This window comes from Vanellus vanellus (assembly GCF_965231255.1).
Source record: "Vanellus vanellus genome assembly, chromosome: 14".
Lineage (NCBI taxonomy): Eukaryota > Metazoa > Chordata > Aves > Charadriiformes > Charadriidae > Vanellus > Vanellus vanellus.
Genome location: NC_138919.1, coordinates 14,818,862 through 14,843,397, shown reverse-complemented (window position 1 = coordinate 14,843,397; position 24,536 = coordinate 14,818,862). Strand labels below are relative to the sequence as shown.

Here is a 24,536-nt window from a genome sequence, read left to right as displayed (position 1 = left end):
ACCGGGCTGGGATTTGCCTGAGTCATGCCTGGCACGAGCTGGTGCCGTTCATCCTTCGCTGCAGTGAGCTTTACGAATTAAACTAATGCGTAACTTAGTTCTTTCAGGGGGAGGGATTTTGCTTGGCAAAATGAAATCCAGATCCCAGAGCAGAGCAAGGCAGCGGTGCCATCAAAAGCCTGTTCGTTCTGCTCTACGTCCCCTCTGAGCCGCTTGCTCCTTATGGCCAACCCCCTGACCACTCCCTGGACGCTGTCTCTGTTCGTGTCCCTCCAGCTGGAGCAGAAGCAGAAGGAGGCCCTGGAGCTCCTGGAGCAGAACCGGCACCTGCAGGACCAGCTGAAAGTGGCACTGGGGCGGGAGCAGAGCGCCCGGGAGGGCTACGTGTTGCAGGTAGGAGAGCGGGGAGGAGAGAGAAATCCATCTTCCTCTGCGCCCGAGGGGGACCCTGGTGGCCTTCAGTCCAGGGTGTTTGTGGGGGTATCCTGGTTGACGCAGAGGTGTGCACCACCGGGTGGGCTCCAAGAGATTTGACCTTCTTGCAAATACTGCTAATTCTGTAGCCTTACCAGGATCATCTGCTTAACAAAACCTCTGATCTGGGATGCTGTAGACAGAAGATAGTGTTACCTACTGGCATCCCCGAGGGAAAACAAAACACAGCCGTGGTAGACAGATGGGACCTCAGAAAAGTCCACCTCTGATCCATCCCATACTGTGTTTGCCTATGCAACAGCTGTTTCCCCCTTTCTGTGCCCCAGATATTTCCCTCGGGCAGTGGGGTGCACATAAGACTTTCTAAGCATCTTGTAGCCCAGCAGTTGCTCCTGGCCGGGGAGTTTGTGTGGTGGTTACATGGGCAAACACAGCACATGCAGGCTTATCTCCCGCGCCCATTCCCCGCAGCCAGAGAGGGATTTGCACTGGAACAACCTGTTGTCTTGGATCACTTTGGTGGTTTCTTCTGTTATGAGATGCCTTTCCTCGGCAAAGCCTGGATGCGTGTTTTGGAGGTTCTGGCACAAGAGACGGGAGAGTCTCTTGGGAAGCCTTTCCTCCCCTCCTCCAAACAAAGCGGACTTTTCCCAGCCCTTCCTCTGAGAGCCTCCATGCCCAAAGGAGCCGTGACGCCTGCAGGGCAGCTTCTGGCTGCTCTCATGGGTCCATAGTCCTATTTTGTGCCGGGGCAGCATTTTGTCCTGTTCAAATCCACCTGGCCAATCTGGCTCTGGATCGAAGTGGCCTTGTGTGGCCTCACGCTGTGCTCCTGTGGCAGCAAACCCAGTGTTGACACTGAATCTTGTGTACTTATTTCTCTCATGGGAGAAAGTTTCCCTGAAGAAGTTGCACAGGCAGTGGAGCCAGCCCAGGTAGGGGGGCATCTTGCCTTCCTTGCCCGTGATCTCAGTGGAGTTAATAATGCATTTATTTCTGGAGTCCCCGAGCTGACAGTGCTTGCTTGGAGGAGTTCCATTTTCTCTTGGCGGTGTTGGAAGAGTAACTAACTCCCACTTCCCTGGGGCAAAGGCATCTGATCTCCCTTTGCCTGGAGCCCAGAAAAATCAGGGAATGGGGCTAAAAAGTGGATGCTGCATCCATGCCATGTTGAAGTTGGCCATAGCGCCTCGATACAAGGAGAAGGGACAAGAGGGGAAGTCTGCAGAAGGGCTGAGCAAATCATCGCTGCAGCAAGAAGTGACCCAAACTTTGACCTAGAAGTGGGAGAGGGTTTTTTGGAAGGGTTGGAGGCTTTTGCTTACTCCAGTCTGACTGTTCTGGGGATTGCCCTCATGCTTCCCTGGGAGCAGAGGGATTAAAGTCCTGTTGCAGAAGGGAGTAATGCCACCAAACCCTGCTAGGGTGGAGGGAGTGGAATCACTGGGGGAGTTCTGATGGGCAATCATCATGGCATTTTTTTGATGGACCCTTTGAATTTCATGTGCCCCCCACCTTCATCGTGCCTAATTTTTTGAGAGTTTCCCACATTGGCTATGGGGAGGGACGATGGGGCAGCCTGACTGCTGCCAGCCCATCCCTCCTGAGCTGTCCGGGAGGCACCAGCCCCTCCTTGGGAGCATGACCAGCCCCGTGCAGACCCCCAGGCACTGCCCCGACATCAAAGACTCTGAGATACCCACTCTGATGCATGTGCCATGCACCAAAGCCTCTCCGGCCTCGTGTAATCCCTCTCTCGCTCTGAGCTTCCTCGGGACGGGGCATCCCAACTTTGAACCCTACCGGGAGAAACAGCAGGAGCTCCTGCTCCTCACAAACCCACTGGAGATGTCCCCCATCTCCGGTCATGGCGGGCGGGAGGGGTCACGTACTAACCTGTCCCGGGCGGATGTTCTTGCATGTTTTTGGTGTAAAGCATGAAATTTAACTTAACATAACTGAGTGTCACATCTGTGGGCTTTCCTTATCAGCAACCAAAGTACAGCAAGGCAGGCCAAATTCCTAGGCTTAACGCTGTGCTTCTCTCGCCTCTTCCTGTCTGTGTATTTTTTTAAAGATACATAATATCTGTCGCCTTTTGCATGACTCTCTCTGTGAGTTTTCTCTTTGCATGCTACATTGCTTTGGTTTGAATCTCACAAAGGTTGGTTTCTTTTGTTTTACATTCTCATCACACCTTTTCCCTCCCTTCACTTGTCGGGCTTTTTATTTTGTCCTGTGTTGGTTTTTTGGGTTTTTATTTTTTTTTTTTGCAGGTAGAGAAATTAGATCCTCCCTAGTCTTAAACTTTACCATAACAACATCTCTTTAATGCGATGAGCAACCACTAAGTCCTGTTTGGCAGTCACAGAAATGACATCGCCACGCCGGCTGTGCTGTCTCCCTGCATTTGGGTGGGATGTGATGTCATTTGCTGTCACCTCACTTTCTGTTGTTGCTTTTGGTCGGTAGGACTGTGTTACGTGAACTGTGCACTTTTTGTTTCACAAAAGAAAAAAAAGAACAGACACGCTAAAAAAGCAGTTGTTTTCTTCTCAACCTGTTCTCATCCCCTCCTCCTTCTCACCCTTCCCGTTTTTCTCTGGTCTGTCCGTCTCTGTTTTACTGCTGGTGTTTCTTTTTCATTGTGTTTTGGTTCTATTTGATTTTGGTTATTTTTTTTCCTTTTAGCCTGTTACTGTACAGCTGTTTTGATGTTGTGGTCCGTGTTTTCTGTTACTGGAAGGCAGTTGTCGCTCATTAAAAAAAAAAAAAAAAAAGTTGGTTAAAACAAACCAAAAAAATTGTGCCAAGAACAAATCATCCCAATTGGAGCATGTGGGTAGCAGCCAAATCGCTGCGAGGAGCTTTTCCATGGCCTGCCTGGCCAGAGGTGTGACACTCAGAAGGGAGAGCCAAGAGTGTTACTAATCTAGTATTTAATCAATTTTTTTAAGACCGAGGTGGCCGCCTCGCCATCAGGTGCCTGGCAGAGGCTCCACAAAGTCAACCAAGATCTCCAAAGCGAGCTGGAAGCCCAATGCCAGCGTCAAGAGCTGATCAATCAGCAGATTCAGTCGCTGAAGCGCAGCTACGCCGAGGCCAAGGACGTGATCCGGCACCACGAAGCCGAGATTCAGAGCCTGCAGGCGAGGCTCAGTAACGCGGCGGCCGAGCTCTCCATCAAGGAGCAGACCCTGGCCAAGCTCAAGAGCGACCTGAGGAGCGAAAAAGAGAAAGCCAAAGAGCAGCTGGAGGAGTGGCAGCACGGCGAGGCCGCGCTCAGCTCCCAGCTGAAGGCCAGCGAGCAGAAGCTGAAGAGTGCGGAGGCTCTGCTCCTGGAGAAGACCCAGGAGCTGCGGGACCTGGAGATGCAGCAGGCTTTACAGAGGGATCATCAGAAGGAGGTGCAGCGGCTCCAAGACAGGATCGCGGACCTGAGCAGGCAGCTGAATGCTAGCGAGCAAGCGCGGATCCTCATGGAGGAGAAGCTGCAGAAGAATTACGAGGCTTTGCTGGAGAGCTGCGAGAGGGAAAAGCAGGTTTTAATACGGAGTCTGAAGGAAGTGGAGGATAAGGCAAACGAGTACGAGAACCAGCTGCAAAATAACGAGCAGCAAATGGAGATTCTGCAGAAGGAGAAGCTGAGTGCAAAGTTCGAAGGCAGCGAGCTTGTCCACCAGCTGGAGGAGCAGCTGGTGATGAAGGAGGCCAGCATCCAGAAACTCGCAGAGCACATCAAGGAGCTCGAAAGAGAGAGAGATCAGATCAAATGCCGGTTCCACGAGCTCATGAATCAGGTTGCCGAGTCGGATAACGAAGTTGCCAAGCTCCAAGCCAAGTTGAAAATGGAAGAGACCAACTACCACAATCTGGAACAATCTTTTGAGGAGGTGTCGGATCAGTTCCAGGGTGTGCAGAAGGTGCTGAAAGAAAAAGAGGAAGAGCTGAGACACGTTAAGGAAATGCACTTGAGAATTGTAGAGAAGAAAGATCAAGATCTTAGTGAGGCTTTGGTTAAAATGGTTGCTTTAGATAACAGTTTAGAGGAGACTAAAGTAAAGCTAAAGGCCAAGGAGGAGGCTTTAAAGAAATTAGCTAGTGTAGTCACAGGTCCATGTGCTGAGGAGGTGGAAGACCTTGGCCCCAGTCTCGAGGCTGACGAAACTCATCCTTCCCAACTGGGGCAGCCTCTGCAAACTCAGGATGTCCTCCCAGCTCTGACTTACGCATTGAAGGAAGAGGAAGAGGATGAGGTTCTTGAGACCAGCCAGAGGCAAGCAGAAGAATTCGGCTCCCCGTCGAAAGCTGTAGAGCTCCAGGACCAAGAATTAGTTCAGAAAGCCTTAGCAAAGCCTGATGTAGGAATCATGGGGGCCAAGAGGCAAAGAATCCGTTTCTCGAGCATCCAGTGCCAAAAATACATTCATCCAGATGGATCAGAGAAAAACTGGACAAGCAGTACCTCTTCAGACACGAGCCAAGACAGATCGCTGTCTGAAGAAAGCATGTCATCAGAGCCAGCTCTTGGTTACCCATCATCAGGGACAAGCGACTCTGAGACCTATCTCTCGATCATCCATTCCCTGGAAACCAAACTTTATATTACAGAGGAAAAACTCAAAGATGTAACGATGAAACTTGAAAGCCAGCACGGCCATAATCAGGAGACGCTCATCGCCCTCCACCATCAGTGGGCCAGCACAGAGTCTCAGCTGCGGGAACAACTTCAGACCAGCTTATCCCAAGTCAGTGCTTTGATCTCACAGCTGGAAAGTGAGAGGCAGGAAAAGTTCAAGCTCATAGAAAATCACGTTAGCGAGCTGGGAAGTTTCCAAATGAAAAATGATCAAGCGCTGACTTGCTTAGAGAAGTGCAGGGAGCAACTAAGATCTTTGCCCAAGTCAGACAAGGAAAAAGAGGGTGATTTGTTCCTTGTTACTCTGTCCAGCATGGAAACAACCTTATCAAACGCAATCCAAGCCTTGAGAGGGGCGCCAGTCCCATCGGAGTATCAGCAGAGCGACAGCCTTATCACAGAAAGCCCCACTCCAGAAGGAGGTTTTTTGGGAGAAGAGGAGCATGTCTCCAAGGAGCAGCGAGCGGAAATGTTTGACGCCGGCCAGCTGAGATGGCTTTCTGAGAGAGTGGCATTTGAGGCCTCTCTCATCAACCAAATAGCGGAGTCTTTGAAAAATGCAAGCTCTGAGATATCTCAGCTTCTGAGAGAGATCCAGGGAACGGCTGAGGTGGTTTTGTTGGAGCCGGCAAATGTTTCTCATACAGCAGTCAACTTGGCCAGCGTCCTATCTAAGAAGCTGCTGCTGGAAGGGGAGTTCTGGAGCCAGGTGGAGGAGCTGAGAGTGCACTTGAGCACCAGAGAAGGAGAAGCCGAAGGCAAAACAGAAACAACAGGTTTGGGCTTTTCTTCATGTTTTCTCAGTGCTGTAGCAGATGCTACGTTGATCAAGGCAGAACTTGGGTTTGTTGCACAGAAAATGAGAGAATCTTTTCATCAGAGATTAAAAACAATTGAAGAAGACCTCCATAATACCAAAACAGCTCTCCAGCAGCATAAATGCATGTTGGAGGAGATCATCAAAGCATACAGGACTCCTGATTTTGACAGAGTTATGCACCAGATTTCTGAAGCACTTGAAATTCAAAAAGATGCTTCAGAAAGAACCCAAATTTCCTGGGATGGGAGCCGTCTCCAAATGGTGCCGTGTCAGGAATTAGCCAAGGCAGAGGACACTGGCAGCCTGCTGGACCGTAGTAGTGAAGCTCTTGTTTCCATTCAGGAAGATCTTGCCCAACAACTAAAGGACAAATCAAATGTTCTGAGAGAAATATCTGTTGCCTTACTCTCTCTGCCTCCTGAGGAGGCGATGAGAGACTGTCAGAAGCTCCTGAAGATATCTCAGAGTCTTTCCTATCATTCATGCATGGGAGACCTTGAACGTTATTCCTCTTTGTTAGTCCAAGATGCAATTGTTCAGGCTCAGGTTTGTTATGCTGCTTGCAAAGTCCGACTGGAGTATGAGAGAGAGCTGAAGTCCTACAAGGAGTCCTTGCAGAGCATGGACGCGCTCTGCCAAGAGCGCGTGAAGACAGTCTCTCTCCTTCGGGACGAATACGAAGATTTGCTTAGAAAGCAGCAGGGTGAGTACGGCGAGGTGATCGCCATGCTCGAACGGGAGAACGCTGATCTCAAAGCAAAGGTGTCCCAGCTTGACAGTCAGCGAAGGCTCTTGGAGGAAGAAGAGCATAAACACAGCAAGAGCTTGACTGAATTGCAGGGACGGTATGAGGAGGAGATTCGAAACGTGATAGAGCAGCTAAACAGGACAGAGGATGCTCTGAAGGCCGAGAGGACAGAGGGCCTCAACCAGCTGGATGCCATCGTCCGTGACAAGCAGAACATGGAGCGGTATCACCTGGAGCAGATGCAAATGCTGGAGGAGAAGTTCCAGGCCAAGATCAAGGAGCTGCAGGTCATCCATGGCGAGGAGCTGCAGGCGTTGCAGGAGCACTACAGTCAGAACCTGCAACGTCTGCAGGAGACCCTGGATGAATACCAGAGGCAGCACCCAGAGGCGCCCCCCGCGGTGGGCCCAGGTGGCGGGGACACCTGGGTGGCCAGTGAGGCGGGTGACACTGGGCAGGGCCCCGGCGGTGACCTGGACTCCATGCACGGCCTGAGGGAGCGCATCCAGGAGCTGGAGGCCCAGATGAACGTCATGAGGGATGAGCTGGAGAACAAGCATCTGGAGGGCAACGCTTCCACCTTGAGGGAAAAATACCAGAAAGACTTTGAAAACTTAAAGGTCTTGATACATTTAACATTTTATGCTTTCCACTGGCTGAGTGTACAGGAGGGTGCGTTTGGTCCTGGGGTTCGCTTGCCGAACCGAGGGTGTCCCCCAAAAGAGCCAGCACGCTGGAGCAAGCCCCAAAGTGTTAGAAAGGCTGCTGTAAAGCATGGCGTTTCCCTTTTCTCCATGCTGGGGTATTCTAAATGCATTGCTGAGGGCTTGGTCTCAGTGGGAGGGTTGATTATCGGAGGCCATCTCTGCATGGAGAGGGAGGGAGGGTTTCAAAGTAGCTTCATAACTTCTTGTTATCCTTCAATACGAAGACCGTAGTGTTTCTCCTCGTACCTGAGGCGTATGTTTTGTTCGTGACTTCCCTTTAAAAGCATTCCTCGACTCTCTCTTTCCCAGTCTGATCAAATCTCCAGTCTGTCTCTGCTGCCTTCAAAAATGTAAGATGAAATGGAAATGTCACGCTCTCAAAATGTCTGTATCTGGGCAAAATAGCTGCAAACGGATGCCAAATTCTGTAGCAAAGCTCCTCTGCACCAGGCTGCAAGGAGAACCACCCTGGTGTTGCACACCAGCGATTCTTTACACAACAAACAGTGCACAGTTACGGGGAACCCCGGCCAGGCGCAGAAAAACCCAGTGGCAATGAAGTGCCTGCGTTCACATTGCTCCACCAGTCAGGACTGGCTGTAAAACTAGCCTGAGATGGTACAGCATCCAAAAAACCCTCCTCGGTTTGGTGTTTTGCTTTTGATCTGAGAACATTTCCAGTTAGGCAGTGGGTTTAGGGCAGTAGAGGACTCCCGGCAGCACGCGGGGAGGCTTCCAGGTTGATCGGGCAGCCGAGAGGGCAGCGATGCAGGCTGCACGCAGAGGCTGCACCAGCGAGGCTTTCATGGAGCAGTCGTTCTTCAGACGCGGCAAAAATGTGGGAGAGCTTGCTTCCAGCTGCGAGATCTTCAGCACGCATTTGGGCTGGGGGTAAAGCATGACTCATGTCTAGCCAAAAGCTGGTTTTAGCCTGGGGAGAGCAGTATAGAATCATAGAATGGTTAGAGTTGGAAGGGACCTAAAGACCATCTAGTTCCAACCTCCTGCCATGGGCAGGGACAGCTTTCGCTGGACTGGGTTGCTCAAAGCCCCATCCAACCTGGCCTTGAACAGCAGTTCTGCTGCGTCCCATCAGGGGTGAATGAGGTGTCCAGGGAAGATGGGGGGGGAAGCAGTGGTGTTCACTGAATGCTCTCTCCTCCATCTTAACCCTTAGGAAGGCAAAACCTTTCTTGACCCCAGGCTCAGCTCAGCGGGACACACAGGTAACGCCTTGTCCTGCCAGCCAGGCACCAAACAGGGTCGCTTGTACCGGGGGATGTTCTTCCTCTGGAAGAAGCAAAAAGACCAAGACCAAAGTAGAGGCTGCAAAATAAGAGGAAGTGATGAACCTGACCTCCCACCTCTGTTTTCAGCTTTGTTCTGCCAGAGTTGCAGTTTGCCTGGTGGGAAGGCAAGCAGCATCTTCTGAGCAGAGTGGTCCAGGAGGAGAGCAGAGCGAACCGGCCTCTCTCTGCGCCTCTATGGGATGCAGAGGGCCAGACAGCAAAATAGAAGCTTCCCTGGGTTAGAAAGCTAACCAGGCGATTGCAAACCTCTCCGATTTACAGGTTAAAATGCGCTCGATTCCTCCCTTCTGAAGCTGATGGAGAATTTAACATCAGTAACACGAGGTACTGGTTTGTACGTGTTCAAATGTCCTGGATTTATAGCAATGCATTTACAATACATTAAATACTGAATCGACAGCCAGAGCTATGGAGGAGCATTGACCATTTTCCTCCAGCATCAGAGGTGCGATGAAGAATTCTGCAAGGCTGCTTCGTGCCTCTCCATAGTCAGCCAAGTCCAGGCAGGTTCTGGCACTGTTATGCGTTTCAAAAAAAAAAAAAAAAAAAAAAAAAAGAAAAGGCTGAGAAAATGAAGAATGCCTCAAGATTCAAACTTAAAGGGGAGGAATAAAAGCACCAGAGCTGAAAATTGGGAATGAAGGTGCCACAGATTACAGAGCATTAGACAGTGAAGTGATGCTGATGTATGTTAGTGTAGGTCAGTGGGTGTTAGACTGTCATGAGCACTTTTATCACTGGGGGAGTGAATTTATCCCCCTTAAATTTCCCGTGAAGGCGATAGTTCTCGCATCCCATGGAAAACGTGAGTCTGAATCAAGAAGAAATCCATTGAAATCAGGAAATAAAGCCAGTCTGTAACATTAAGAGGGAGAAAAGCCTGGTGCAGCGCTTGGCATCAGGGTTGTCCCCAGATGTCTGACGGGGCTCCTGCACTGCATCCCCCGTGTGTGTCCCTTCCCACCTCGTGGCTGGAGCCTGCCTGAGGCTGTGCTGTCCTGTCCTGCAGCCGTGTGTCTGTCCAGGATCCCGATGCGCTTGGCGGAGTAGCCGGGCTGAACTGGAAAGGGGCTTTTGCATTTGTCCCACTGCAGAGGCAGGAGTGGGGTCTGCGCCTGGGGCAGAACCCGGCTGGAATTCAGGATCTCAGAGCTGGTGACTCCTGAATCCCCAGAGCGCTGCTCCCATGGCCTGGCCTAAGTTCACTCCTAGTAATTCCATTAGCAAATAATTGCCCGTGCAGCATGTGAAGCGATACTCAGTTGGGAATTAAGGTCCTGTTGCTGTCACAAGTCACTTGTTTTCCACCCTGGAGGTGGCCCCATAAAATCAGGTGTTGCAAAAGAGAGCAGAAGGGGCACAGTAGGCTTTTTTGTGGTCTTTTTAACATATAAATACATGTTAAATTCTGCTTCCCCAGTCGGGTCTGAACTCAGACCTACCTTGTCCTTCCCTTTCACTGGAGCTGTCAGGTGTTGAGCTGACAGGACAGGCTCGGACCTCGCCAGGTCCATCCTCAGCTGGCTCCTCCATGCTTGGGGAGGGAGAAGATCCCCATCGTGGAACTTGGGTGCCAACCTACCCACTGGTGTGCGGCTACTGGTGGGCTCAGCACCACTGTGACACCGGCCAACCCCTTCCCCTTGTCCCTTTTGCAGGCAACATGTGAAAGGGGCTTTGCAGCCATGGAGGAGACACACCAGAAGAAGATTGAGGACCTGCAGCGGCAGCACCAGCGGGAGCTGGAGAAGCTGCGGGAGGAGAAAGATCGCCTGCTGGCAGAAGAAACGGCTGCCACCATTTCAGGTATGGGGACACACCAGGGAGTCCCCCGCAGCGGGGCATCTCCGTGTTGATGGGGTCATGGGGATGGCATCTGCTCTGGTGTGGAGGAGCAGAGCACGGGGTGGGATGAGGGATGGGTGGGGATCACAGGGAGATGGGGAGAGGCTGGTGGGACATACATTTTGGATGAAGACCCATCTTCTGGTCCTCTCCAGGCTTAGTATCCCTCTCCTTGGCTGTAACATGGTCTGATCCATTTTCCATTCCATCTCAGGAAGGCATTAGTCATTCCTGTGGTTAATTTATTGCGGATTCCACAGTGGATTAATTCTTCAGCATCCCAGGGAGTTTTAAAGTGCTGGAGCCCAGGGTCTCTGCATTAGGAGTCCCACAATCCTGGAAACAACATGTGAATTGGACAATCGTTTGGACTTCATTAAAAAGTGGGGGTTGCAGCGAAAGGCACAGACTGGAGGGGCCACAAAGCAGTGGGAGGTTCGCTGGGATGACTCGGGTTTGTTCCTTTAAAAAACATACAAAACCTCAAAAACCCTATCCTTGAGTGGAGCGGTGCTGGGTGCTAACGCTGTGCTGTGCCATGCAGCCATCGAAGCCATGAAGAACGCGCACCGGGAGGAGCTGGAGCGAGAGCTGGAGAAGTCCCAGCGCTCCCAGATCAGCAGCGTCAACGCCGACATCGAGGCCCTCCGAAGGCAATACCTGTAAGACCGTCGTTGTCCTCCATCTGTCGCTGTGTCTCGCAGGGAAATCACACGTGCGGGAGACCCCTTTCTCCCTTTTGATGTCAGCAGTGAGTTAGGGGCAGACCTGTCGTCACAGGGACCTTTTCCCTTGGTCCTGACCCAGCTGCGCCCATCAGAGGCTTCCGGTTGCCTGTAATCTTTTGGGCTCCAGGTCAATGTCCCCACACTACCCAAACTCAGCACCTTTATGGTTACCAGAGGTAGCAAATGTGCAGACACGGTGCTGCATTTCACGCAGCTGCAGCAGGAGGGTTGCTCAACCAAATCTAACTGGGCGAGGAGAAAGCACTTAGCTTTTCATGGCAAGGCTGTCTTCACGTGGGAGCCGAGCAGAACAGCCAAGCAGCTTTGTTGACCTTGATGCATCTACGCAAGGTGCGTAGCTGTGCAAATACCCCCGGTCCCAAGTGCCCAGAGCAAACTTCATAGATCTCAGCTTAGTTTTTGGAAACCTGAAGAAGTCCTGCCATTTAACCTCCTAGAGAAAGACCTCCTGTCCCCGTTGGTGCCCAAGCGCCGCTGTGCCAGGAGAGGGAAGGGCTGGCTCGCTCTGGGCTTCAGGTTTTTCCCAAAAGGAGTATGCAAGTCCTCCTCCTCCTCAGTGCTTACATCCCTGTTGGGTTGTCCCGGGGCGCTGGAGGAAGGGTGGGCACGGGTGTGTGCGGGGAGGGCACTACCTGACATGCGTTTCACCAGGGAGGAGCTGCAGTCGGTGCAGCGGGAGCTGGAGGTGCTTTCGGAGCAGTATTCGCAGAAGTGTTTGGAGAACGCCCACCTGGCGCAGGCGCTGGAGGCTGAGAGGCAGGCCCTCCGCCAGTGCCAGCGGGAGAACCAGGAGCTCAACGCCCACAACCAGGTGAGGGTCTCTGCCGTGCCCAGGGCAGCCAGCGCAGGCAGGGGGTGACGGGCGAACCGCCCGACAGGCAGCACGGAGGGCTCTGTACTGAGCCGTGGCCGCCCTCCCCCTTCCCACACCGGCTCTCCTCCTCTTCCCAGGAGCTGAATAACCGCCTGGCTGCGGAGATCACGCGATTGCGGACCCTGCTGACCGGGGAGGGCGGGGGAGAGGCTGCTGGATCGCCTCTCACGCAGGGCAAGGACGCCTACGAGCTGGAGGTGAGCTCTGCTGCTCCGATGGGGCAGCGCTGGTGGACACAAGTGACCGCGGACCCCCGGGAACATGCCACAGCCATCCATCCATCCCTCCACGCATTGGGTCTCCCTGGCTGTGAGCACTGTGCGTCAGGGGGGGAGATGGGGCCAGGAGCTTTTGGGAGCCCTTATATTCCCATCTCACCCCGTCAAGCCACACACCCGCTCTTCCTTCTCCATCCCCTTCTTGTCCCCTGGGATCCAGCCCACACAAAGTAGTGGGGACTAACAGAAACTGAGGGGTGCGCAGGGAGCATATCAGTGGTGCGAGCTTGGGCAAGGTCCCACAAGACCCAGGAGTGATTTTCTTGCATGAACCAGCAGTTTTGCGGTGCTGGTGTGGTGCCAGCATGGGGCTGAGCCTCCAGCCCTGGCTCAGTTGTCACCGGGCGCAGTGGATGAGCATCTCGGGATCGCACTGCATCTGCTCGGGTGTGAACACGTGCTGCTTTTGTTCCCACAGGTCCTGCTGCGGGTCAAAGAATCAGAAATCCAGTACCTGAAGCAGGAGATCAGCTCCCTCAAAGATGAGCTGCAGACGGCACTGAGGGTAAAGCCCGGGGACAGTTCTGCAAATCCTCTTACAGGCTGTGGTCTGCTCCTGTGTCTGTGCGCGTGCGCGCTTAGATTTCAGTTCAGTTATCCCCACGTTTGAAAAAACATTTAATTTTCCCCTTGAATGGAATTGAATGCCCATTTTGGTGTCATCAGTAAAGCACTCCACGACTGTATCAGCTCAGGATTTACCCCTTTTCCCTTCCTGTGGGACAAATCCCCTTCAGTGCTTTTTCCCTTATTTCATGTCCCATCAGATCAGATTTGAAATGGCAAAAGTAATCAGTGTTAGAGATCTGCCCAGCCTCCCAGCATCAGATCTGGTTTGCTCCAGACGCCCTCTTTGCCAAGGCCATTTCTGGGAATCCTGCTTGAATTCCATGTCTTTGCTAAAGTTGAAACCCACAAACAAGTAATCCTGTAACGAAGGGGCTGCATGCACAGGCAGCGCTGTGTGCTCGCCGCTGGGCTCACAGCTTTTTGCCTATCTCAAGTCCCGTACTGCTGAAATGTGTGTGTTGGCCCGACCGAGCGTTTCTCCCCACTGCCGGCTCTTCTTCCGCCGGCGTTTGCCAAGCTGCTCTTCAGTGCAATCACAACCCTCTCGGCTCCAGCTTTATGTCTGACTCCATCGGGTTGTTCTTGTTCCTTTGCCAGGATAAGAAATACGCCAGCGACAAGTACAAAGACATCTACACGGAGCTGAGCATCGTGAAGGCCAAGGCAGACTGCGATATCAGCAGGTTGAAAGAGCAGCTGAAAGCAGCCACAGAAGCTCAGGGAGAGAAATCCCCTGTGAACACCACTGTATCGGGATATGGTCAGTCCTCCTCCAGCAGCTCTAAGTGATCGTGGGTTTCCCGAGCTAACACGTGTATCCTGGCATATGAGCCCTTGCACAGTAACTGGTCCGAGTGGTGCTTTTTTGCCATTTCATGCTGCTTCCCACCTCTACTCCTTGCGGACACTCTCACCCGGAGATGGCAGGGACCAGGGAGACCTGAATGGCCCTCCCATGGCAGTTCCTCCTTCCAGCCCCGTGGATGGGAAGCTGGTGGGCTTTGAAAGCCTTCTGGCATTTTGCGTTGGGGAAAACCTCACGCTACATGCGGTGCAGGGGAGCGGAGATGCCCGAGAGTCCCCTCTGCCCTTCCGGCAGCGCTGCTTGAGTCGGGCTCATGGGGGCACTTGCCTGGGCTGGGAGGGCAGAAGAGCCCCAGCCCTGCTCCTTGCAGGAAGCCCACAGGCACCACGCTAACGTTGTTCCTTTTCCTTCTCTCCAGATATTATGAAATCAAAAAGCAACCCTGATTTCTTGAAGAAAGACAGATCCAGTGTTAGCCGGCAACTAAGGAATATCAGGTCAAAGGTGAGCTCAGATCTCCTTCCCCATGTGATGAAAATGCCCAGCGTTACTCGCCGGTGGGGTCCCAGGTGGGAAGAAATTGGTAGGAGAAGAAAACTGAGAATTTCCTGGTCACTAGTGCTGGCCTGGATGGCACTGGGGAGAAAAGTGAGCTTTGGACTGCGAAACGGGTGTCTGTGTAGCCAGGCAGGGCCCTCTCCCCGTGCCGTGCCCAGCAGGGCACACGCGCTCCTGACCCTGCTGAGATCGAGGCGTGAAGCTGCTCCCCACTTAAAAACGGACGAAGTTCACCCTGTTCTTTGGTCTTTCACAGGAGGACTCTCCCAGTTTTTGCTCCCCGTTTTCAGTTGAAATTTAGGTGGTGTCAGTAGGTGGAAATGCGCACATCATTCTGGGTTTTACAGTGTTCATCACTGCAAGATTTTTGGTCTTTGTAGGGAACAACGATGCCTTGGTCCTGGGCATATTTAACACACGCTTTGCTTGTGTGTTAACGCGGTGCAGATGGCCCTGTGTTTCTCCGGCTGTTCTGTACTTGCCGTTGGTCCCAAAGCCCAGCGATGCTGTGCCAAGCGCGCCTGCTTGGCTTGCTGACTGCCAGAGTTACATCCCGTTACACACTGGCTGTTCCTGTGGGACCACAGGGATAAAAAGGGCAAATAAAGTCGCTGAGAAGTCATCGTTAAACATAGGTCAGTCAGAAGGAAGATCAGCATGGGCAAAAACCTGCTTTGCCTCTCACCACTGGATACCTGGTGTCTCATGCTGATGTGTGAAGCGGTTGGGACCTTGGGCAGAGCGAGAAGCCGGGCAGGCAAAAGGCTTCTAGCTTGGTGCCCATGGTGGGGAAACGGTCACCACCCGAGCTCTGCGAGCGGCAGGTCATCAGCTTGGGGTGTCTGCGCTGCACCCAGTAAATACAGAGAGCATCTCTGCGCATTTCAGGGGCAGCCCAGACCTGCCGGGTCTCATGTTGGGTTTCCCTTCACCGCTTCAACTCGGACCGTTTCTGGTGTGGTCCCCCGTGTGCGTTGCTTGGTGGGGGAAGGAGGAGAGGAGAGCAAGCATGGGCTCTGCCTGGGCGCGCTGCCTGCTCGCCTCGCTGCCGGGGCCGGGGAGGGCTGGGGCTGCGCGAATGCCAAATGCATTCAGGATTGATGAGCTTCTTGTTTTGTTTTTTTCTTTATTTTGCTTTTTCCTTCAACAGTCCGTTATTGAGCAGGTCTCATGGGATAACTGAAATGAACCCGAGTCCAGGTTCCCTGCCACATAGGTAAACAAACCGGCACCCACCAAGCGACGCAGCTGCCCACTGGAGCGGCCCACTTTTGCATGCACTGCTCACACCTCCATGGCAAACGAGAGCCCTTCTTCTCTTAATGACTGACTGGTTTATTTACGGCTAAATTATTTTACTGGGGGAGGGGGAAGGGGAGGGGAGAAGTCAGCGTACCCAAGGTCCGTATGAAATGCAGTCTCTCTGGCTCTTCCCTGGGGAATATGGCTTTCTTTTCTTCCCGCTCCTCCCACCCTCGCCAACACAGCTAACCATCACGGAGAGGATTTGGACACGGTGGGCCATGTTTTCCTGTTCGCTGTGTTGGGAGCGCGGGACACTGAGTGTGCATGCTTGAATGACTCTGCATGCCTCAGACTAAACTTCAGCAACATCCAGGTTTTGTAGGGAAAACAGCCGTTTTGCTGTTAGCCAGGCGGAGGAGTGGGTCAGTGATGCCTATAAGTGCATTTCCCACAAAGCCCTGTAGCGTGTAAAATGGTGGCCCCCGTCTCAGCTGCAGAGGGGATGGTCCTGGGCTGCCGTAAATTTCCTTTACCCGTAATTGCTGCTTCTTTAGGTTGATCTGTGCCTGAGCAAAAGAGTCCTCCCTGCCCAGTAACCTCCTCCTCCTGCTCTCCAGGCTTCCTCCAGCTCCCCGGTGTCTACCCCGCTGCTCCATCCCTTGGCACTGCGCCTGCATCCCACACGCTGGCCTGAGGCTTCCGAGCTCATCCAGCAAAAGGAGGGAGCTGATGAGAAATGAGGCTGATCCTAATGACCCAAATATCTCGAGTAACTGGAGCAATAGCTAATTTTCTGGCCCGTGGTGAAGACTGAGGTTAGAGCACCTGCAGAGGGAGGTTAGAGGAAGGAGGGGAGCTCCCAGCACGGTGGCTGGTGAGCCCCAGGAGGCCTGATGGAGGATCCCTTTATCACAGATTTCATCCTGCATTAGTCTCCCTTCATCAGGCTCCCGTCATCAGCAACTCAAATGGGTTGTGAGCCCGCCTAAGGGGTGAATTTACTGGAATTTGTACCATCAGGCAGAATAGTCTAATGGTTGTCTCCTTCCATCTAACGAGAAATCAGATGTACCAACTGGAATGCACGGGTTGCTGCCTATTTAAAGAGGCCCAAAGTAAACTTCCTTTAGGAAGTGTGTGCTCAGAGACTCGCATCCCAAGAGACTCTGCTGCCCGTCGAAAAGAAAGCACACGGCATTTGCAAATTCAAACCGATCCATTTTAGTGCTTTCATTTCCGTGCTGCTTCCCAAAGCTGTTCTGTATTTGTGGGCCTGTGGGAGGAGAAACATTTAAAGAAATACAGTAACCATGGCAATCTGCACAGCCTCGGGGCAAGTTTATCATGGAACCCTGCCCTGATAAACACACCTTAAACAAAACCCGACCCCACGCTCCCAACCTGCTGCGATGACTGTACAGTCAGTCCTCTGGCACCGTGGTCAGGGAAGTACGAGGAAAAGGGGAGATGGCAGCCTGTTAATAGAAGGGGCTTTGTGTGGGGGTCTGTAAATAACGTTCCAGCTGCGGAGTGAATTCCTTGCAGCTTGCAAGGCATGGGCTGGCAGTCAGCGGTTACCTGTGGGGCACCCGCAGGCGGTGTGTCCGTCCCAGAGCAGCTGCAGCCCAGCAATGGGGGCTTTTACAGCGCACAGGGGGCAGAGCCATTGCTCCGGGGGCCTGGCTGTCATTTGGGGAGAATCCTGTGCCTCCTCAGCAGCAGCAAGTAGGGAAAACTCACTAGGGCTCTGCTCCCCTCAAGCTCTTATGCCCCAGTTTCGGGGCTGCAGGAGAGAGGGAAGGCTGGCTTTAGGCTTGTGCATCTCCTTGGGGTAGTTTCAGGTTAAAGCTGTCTTACAGGGGGCAAGCAATTCGGTTCTGGGTTTCTGCCCCTCACGTCGATGTTTTCCTGGGTCCCCACAGGTAGGCAAGAGGAGAATTCACAAAGCCCAATGCCGAGGGCTGGTGGGGCGGGCTTTTCTGTTGGCTAGCTGAGTGTCGTGCGCTGAAATCTGGATGCTGCATCTGAACCGGATCAGCCATCAGATCCTGCTAGACCTGAAGCAAGCGTTTGGCCCGTCCTCTGTCTAACCCCGTGCAGTAGAGGCAGCTTTGGCTTGGGAGAGCCCCCGGGCTGGGGTTAGAGAAAGGGTGGGATTGTCACTGGCCCCAAAAACGCAGCTTCCAGGGCTGCTTGAGCAAAGCCTGTACATTGACCAGAGCCAGGACCGTCCCAGACGCTCCCACCTTGAGTCGGTGCTGCAGTGGCGCGGGGAGGACCGGCCTGCAGGTCCTGCTCAGCAGCGTAGCCGATCCGAGCCGGCCTGCCCGGGGCTCCCGCAGTGCCGGGGCTCCGCTGAAATTGCCCCAACCACCGCTGCACCGCAGGCTCTGGCGGGGGGGGAGGGGGGTGTGTGTGTCATTTTCCAAGTCGAGCTAATCCCGCTTGCAGCATGGTGTGCCTCTCTCATTTGCTTCTGGTACGTCACCTGGTTCGTTTGCAATCTCACCCTCTCTCTAGGCACCATTCACCAGTAACCGCCCTCCATAACCGTGTGTTTTCTCTTAGCATGTCCCACTAATCTCTCCGCCAAGGAGGCCATTCTCCCGCTGCCCACGTCTCCTTTGCCTGAGCATCGCACCCTCTCTGTGTGCCAGATGCCGCCGCTGCCGCCGCCGCCTCCCGCCCGCCCGTGTCCGACGCTGTCTGTCTTTTGTCTCTCCCAGAGTCTGAAGGAAGGCCTGACTGTGCAAGAACGCCTGAAGCTTTTTGAATCCAGGGACTTGAAGAAAGACTAGTTCTCCCCGCTCCGCTTGACCACGCGCACCTCCCAGCTTGAGGCAGCACAGCACCAGCACCGTTTGTCTCTCGTTCCTTAACGACTGTCCTTGCTGTCGTTCGTCTTGACGCCCCCCCTGACGGGACCCGGCGCCGCGGTGGCGGTGCCCCCCCCCCGCCGCCCCCTCCCCTCCCCAGCACCTTTCCCTGCTTGTGAGACGCTCCAGAGACTCTGAGAGGGAGAGGAAGGGATCAGGGTGGGTTTTTTTTTTCCCCTCTCTTCGGCGCTTTGTAGGAGAATCCTTCCTTTACTGTAAACCATTACACTAAGTGTCAGTATTAAGGCTCAGTAGCCTGTTAATAAGCTAGCTCTGTCGTACCAACCGCTTTGGTATGCAAGCAGGGCCTGGGTGGTATCGGCCATACCTAGCTCTTACTGCTGTCAGGAGACCCAGTGCTCGGAGCACGCCAGGAGCCTAATCTAACCGTTATCTCGATTGCATTACTTGCACCTACAAGGGGGGCGGGAGGGGGGAATGCCTGGGGGAAGCTGTCGAGGAGCGCAAAGTCCGTGCCGGCGTACGCAGCCCGGAGGTACAACACTGACATCTCGCTGGAGAAGGACGCAAGAAATGATTCTCCTGCCCCTTGACTGTGCCGTATCCTGAATGTAGGCGATACCGAAGCCCGTGGAGCTTTGGTGGCTGCCCGGGTGGTTATGGATAGGGAACTGCAGATACTCACCGGCACCGTCGAGTCTGCCCCATCGGCGTGTCTTTGCCTCCTGTCTTGCTGGTGGTCGGAGTCGATGTTTCGGGGGCCGAGCTGTAAGATCACTTTCTTGCCTCTGTTAGATCAAGCCCAGCACTCTTTTTTTTTTTTTTTTTTATTGCTGTTACTCCCTTCCTCTCATGGAGTCCCGTGTATCCCAGGGTCTGTGCGCATGTGAAACTCCCTTTTCCTAGTCAAAGGAAAGTAGAGTAGAAAGTAGAGCCAATATTGACTGAAAATGCACAGTGCTCAATGCATATAATGCTCCTTTTTTATCAGCTTCTTGAATTCAACTCTTCTTGTCAGCAGGGCAGCTCCTATTTTAATTCTTTTATCTTTTTCCCGAAATAAAAATCTCAAAACCAGTATGTGCTTCAGACCTTCTCAGTCCTAATAGCTTTTGTATTTAAAGCGTACAATTCAGCACCGTGAGGCCGATAAACGGATACAAACTACAAGTGCGGAGAGGGAGCTGGTGGCGCCGGCTGCAGCAGACGGCCGCGCAGAGGCCGTCTTCCCAGAAGAAGCCTACGCCGCTTTGCAGCAGCATGGCTGCCCCGGCGCGGTGGCTTCATCCCGGGCTAACGACAACGTTTTGAGATGCCACCTTGTAAAGACTCCGGGTCTTGCCTCGCCGATGGTCCTGGCTGGGAGCGGGGCTGAAGCGGCGTTCCGGCACGTTGGCTGTTCAGCTGCCAAGCGACCCGCAGCACGTCGGGCTGGGCGGTGAAAGAGACGCCCTGGCCTTCGCGGGGAGCAAAGCTTCCTCTTGTCTTTTGGGAGCTCAACCCGTGGTTGAAGTAGGCAGCTCCTGTGTGCTTTCATGGCTGATTTTGGGTCCATTTACGCAGGCGGTACTAAGCGCAGTCCTCAGAGCAAACTCTCGCTGGAGTGGTGAGCGCTGCAGGGCCGGGGACGGCCATTTCCAGTGCTGCCAGGCTGGACCACAGCGGGTGCCGGAGAGCTCACCCTCATCCTCCCGTTCGGAGCAGCAAGTCTCTGTTTCAGCCACCAGACCCTCAGCAGGAGACGGCATCATCTCACTGCGGCGTGAAGCAGGCTTTCGTCCAACTTGTGTGGCCTTGCCATGGCCGGGCACTTGGCTTGACACCTCCTGGGGCACTCGCGGCAGCGCACAGCAGCCGTCCGGTCCTCCCTATAGGATCCCCAGTTGTCCCCAGCCAAGATGCCAGCACCGCGCATGGGCAGAGCACGTCCGGGGATGCTCTCCTGCTGCGATGCTCTGTAATCTGTGTCTGGGTGTACATGGAAGTCCTGGAGATAGGAGCAGGGTAGGAAGGATGCTCAACCACTCGGATACAAAGGCTTTTCCCTCATCAGCAGGCACGTGCCCTCTAAGATGTCTTGATGTGCAGCCACTCACCCTAATCCGAGCTCACCATAGCACTTTCTGTAATCTGAGCGTTGGAGGACCCGGGAGCCTTCCCAGCCATGACCCACCTGGACTGCCTCTCCGATCAGCCATCAGCCGCTCCCAGGAGTCTCGGTGCTGCTCCACGCGTTGTGTTTGCTTTCACCCATCAGTCAGCAGCCGCCTTAGTCCTCCTCCCATCCCACCGTGGAGGAACGTGGCCTGTGCACCCAAAGCTGCTTGTCTTCAGCTTCTCACCTGCATGATGGGAGTCTGAACTGGGGAGCTCCAAAGTGGAAATGGTCACCGTAGTGCTGTCCTGGGGCTGTGGAAATAACTGCTCTCACCACGCTGAGCTCGCTGATGGCAGCTAAAGCACAGACTGTTGGTGATAAACCCGTGTATGTTGGTCATGCTTAGCAGTGGCTTTTTATAGCCGTGGCGTGGGGTCCTGCTTCCTGCTTCCAGCCGAGGACATCCAGATGCAGTTCTCCCTGGTTGTAGCCCTTCCCGAATTCAGCCTTCTCCAGGTCAAGTGCGCATATGTTGTGCTTAGAAGTCCACTTCTGGAAGAAGGGGGTCTTTCTGTTGCTAGTCATGTGCGGGCTTTCTCTCTCTCTCTCTCCCTGCCGGCATCTTACATTTGACTGAAGTGAGAGGGCTGAGTCTCTGGTGTAACCTCACGGTTGGGTGAAGGATGTGTGTTGAGGTCCCCATGCTCACGGCAGATGGGAACATGACACTTCAGTGACATCCACGAGCAGTTAAAGGCAGTCTTTGAGTTAAAGCAGGGACACCAAGGCCTGCCAAGCGGAGTAGGTTGCAGGACCAGCAGAGATGTCAGTGCTGTGGCCCAGGTTCATCTAAATTTGTGCCGTTACTTGGGTGGGAAGGTGACTCCATCCACTATGTTTTGTATACTGTATACACCTGATTGTGTCAGGAGATGGTCACCCGGCCCAGGCCCCTGGCTTGGTCCCATACAAAGTCATCTGTCCAACTCTCAGCAGGGATAACCTTTGCACTTCATCCCTGGCTGCTCTGGGTCCGTGGTGAGCTCTGCTCTCTGGCAGCTGTGATCTCCTGGCAGAGGCCTTGGGACACAGCGTTAGGATGGCACGTAGGCCTTGTCATCGTCACTGCTCTTCCCTTACAAGATGTCACTGGCTCCAGAAGGACACCCTCCTCCTCCTTCTCTCAAGAAGTATGGTGGGACTTTGTCCTTTTTAGCCAACTGAGCAGAACGTGTGCTGGTCTCCTTCTCACCATGTGGACCCTGACCTCTCTTATGTCCCCAAGCAAATCCTGCTTTTTCTTTGCATTCTGTATTTGCTCAGGAGCACTTATTTTAAGCGTGAGGACTAGATGTTACGTACCTTGCTGTTTGCATTGGCATGTTGGTGGTGTGGAGGACACGAGATGGGACCCTTTCTGATACAGGCTCATGCCACTGGGCATCGTGAGGCTCCCCATGGAGGGATGTTTTCTGCTCTACTCTTGCTCATACCAAGAAATCCTCTCTTGGGGCTTAGTGTCCTGCCTGGGACTCGGCATTGGGCCTTGTGAGTAAAAGTACGTGATTTCTTTGCCAGTGCTCCTGCTTCGAGCCTTATTTCTTAACGTCGAGAAGGGCTGGGTAAGCGGAGGGCACACGCAGAGCGATCGGGTGGGGAATCATCCCCCGCCTTTGACTCAGCATGTGTAAACACATTAATATATTATTTTAAAAACAAAAAGGGGGTGACGACGGGCAGGAAGGCACTGCAGTGTGTTGGCAAAGGCGGCAGCGCTTCGGTGGTGGCTGGTGCAGGAAGGCATAAAGGAGGTGTGATGAAGATGCAGTGGCCCAGGGAGCTGGGCAAAGCTCAGCTGAGGACAGGGGGGGTCCAGGGACGCACTTTCTGCTTGTGCTTACGCCTTAAATTGCCCTCTGAAGGGAGGCTATGGGAGAATATTCTTATTTATACACACAGGAAAACATAGCAGGGGGAAAGTCACCCAGGAACGCTTGTACAGCTCTTGCTCCTTTCCCGTAGACGTGCCCATACGCTAAGCGAGGGGTCGTACATAACTTCTGGGCCACTTGTGTCAATTCTTCGCCCGAGGCAACGCACACGGTGCTTTGCTTCTCTCCATGGGGGCACCATCAGGGGACCCGGCATCGGCAGGAATGAAAGTGGATTTTCTTCTCCTCTCTTTCCTCTAGTTTGTTTTTACCTTATTGTTCATAAAGTGTCAGTCCTTGTATCACCTCCCCGTTTTTATGGGCTCCCTGAACCACCTGTAAAAGGATTTGAATTGAGGTTTGCTAACAGGGTCAGACCCTGGGGACCAGCTCAGAGGTTCTCTGTCAGTGAACTTCTGTTTAATACATCTCGGCCAGCTTCTCTGGATCTTCAAATAGCTGAGAAAAGCAAAACAGGCAGGTTTGCTGGGAAAAAAAAAAAAAAAAACAACAAAAAAAACCACAAAAAACAAAACACCCTGGCACTAATTACAGGTATAGCTGAAATAAAATGTGTAGGGTGGCAGGAGGACAGCTGTAGGGACCACAGCGTGCGGAGGGACAGGTGGGACCGGCCACCATTGTCATGGTTTTAGCAATGCTTAATAAGCCAAACTGATTCATCTTAGTGCCGAACTTCATGGGTTTAAAATATTTATCGCAAAGCAAAGGGGTCTTTGGTGGTCCTACACGCTGTAGCTTGTTGGGGCAGACACCGTCCAGCGGGGAGTCAGGCTCTTTTGGAGATTAAAAGAGAGAACCGGGGACTGCTGTCCCGAAGGCGCCGCAGGGGCTGAGAAGGGACCTCTTGGCATCACCACGATCAACCTCACCCGCTGGGGAAGCACGTCACCAGGTGGGAAGGCTGTATACGGTGTCTTACAGCGGTAACTATGAGTTCTGGGGGGGTCCCAAAGAAAAGGAGGAGGAGGAGGGAAGATGCTGTGGCGTGCCGATGGCTGTTCTGAACTGCTGCTCCGCGCTTCAGGCTCTGCTCCGTCTGCAGGGTGGCAACTACCTAAGCATCGCGCCAAAGCAAGAGGCAGTACGTTAAAGGCAAGAGGCCTTTACATTAAAGAAAGAGAACCTGCAGCACCAATAAATGGCCGAAACCTGAAATATTTCTGCAGAGAGCAGTGCTTAAAAAAAAAGGAAGGAAAGAAAAACAAAAAGCCATCCGGAAAGCTCTTCACGGATGGCAGCGGTCCTTAGTTATCCCATTGCTTCTTCCTGCTCCAGCCGCGTCAGACCGTATTCACGGCGTCACACGGGAATTGCACGCTGCTGTGTGTTACACAATTCTACACTATTGACAGTGAGGTCTAGGAAAAGCCAAGTGCAACGAAGGTGCAGGCACAGGCGGCTCCAAAGATTATTTTTTTTCCTGCGTAAATTTTTTTTACCATTTCCACCATCTCCCCCGAAACAGCCTGTGACCTTTTCTTTGCCCGCATATAAAAAAAAAAAAAAAGAAGCAAATTGCGTTCAAAACTAGAGCTGTGTGCTCACTTGCCAACCAGAAAAGTCTCTTTTTTCTTTCCTGTAACAGAGCTGGACTGCATTAATAGCGCTGCCCCAGCATTGTAAAATGTGTCACTTCTTTTGTACCACCTCTGTACCTGATCGCACTTCCATTAGACCTTTGCGTTTTTTCGTGGTTCGGATACACTACTCGGTGCGTTGGGAACACTTAAGCACACGCACACTTGGTGTAGCTTGCCTTTCCTCTGTCATTTTTTCCAGTTTTTTAGAAAAAAAAGCTTTGTTATTCTTCCCTTTTAAAAAAGTAATTTAAAACCTGTATAGTATTCAAAGCCTGCAATGTAAATATTTATTCCTCAGAAATTAGTGCAGGGTTCTCTTTTGTGACCAAGTTGTGGTTTTCATTTTTAAATCTTGTTCTAACACAGATGTCCCACGCGGGGGCTGGGAGAGGAGCGCTGAGTGTGTCCAACCCACCCCATCTGCCCTGATAAACTGTTTTGTTTGGGTTTGATGACTGTTATATCTTTTCCAACCTCTTCTGC

The 24,536-nt window shown here is 52.9% G+C and overlaps 1 protein-coding gene across 1 annotated transcript in view; it reads left to right on the top strand.

Moving 5' to 3' along the window:
- Nucleotides 1-19,715, top strand: part of MPRIP (myosin phosphatase Rho interacting protein) — a gene marked incomplete at its 5' end in the record, with an annotated part of 82,499 nt that extends 62,784 nt beyond the window's left edge. The window contains 11 exons of the mRNA XM_082490290.1: nt 277-393; nt 3,393-7,262; nt 10,318-10,465; nt 11,049-11,166; nt 11,905-12,064; nt 12,205-12,324; nt 12,824-12,910; nt 13,573-13,735; nt 14,199-14,284; nt 15,489-15,554; nt 18,310-19,715. Of these exons, the coding sequence (XP_082346416.1) occupies nt 277-393; nt 3,393-7,262; nt 10,318-10,465; nt 11,049-11,166; nt 11,905-12,064; nt 12,205-12,324; nt 12,824-12,910; nt 13,573-13,735; nt 14,199-14,284; nt 15,489-15,521 (4,902 nt within the window). The 3' untranslated portion in view covers nt 15,522-15,554; nt 18,310-19,715. The remainder of the gene's footprint in view (nt 1-276; nt 394-3,392; nt 7,263-10,317; nt 10,466-11,048; nt 11,167-11,904; nt 12,065-12,204; nt 12,325-12,823; nt 12,911-13,572; nt 13,736-14,198; nt 14,285-15,488; nt 15,555-18,309) is intronic.
- Nucleotides 19,716-24,536: the final 4,821 nt, after the last annotated feature.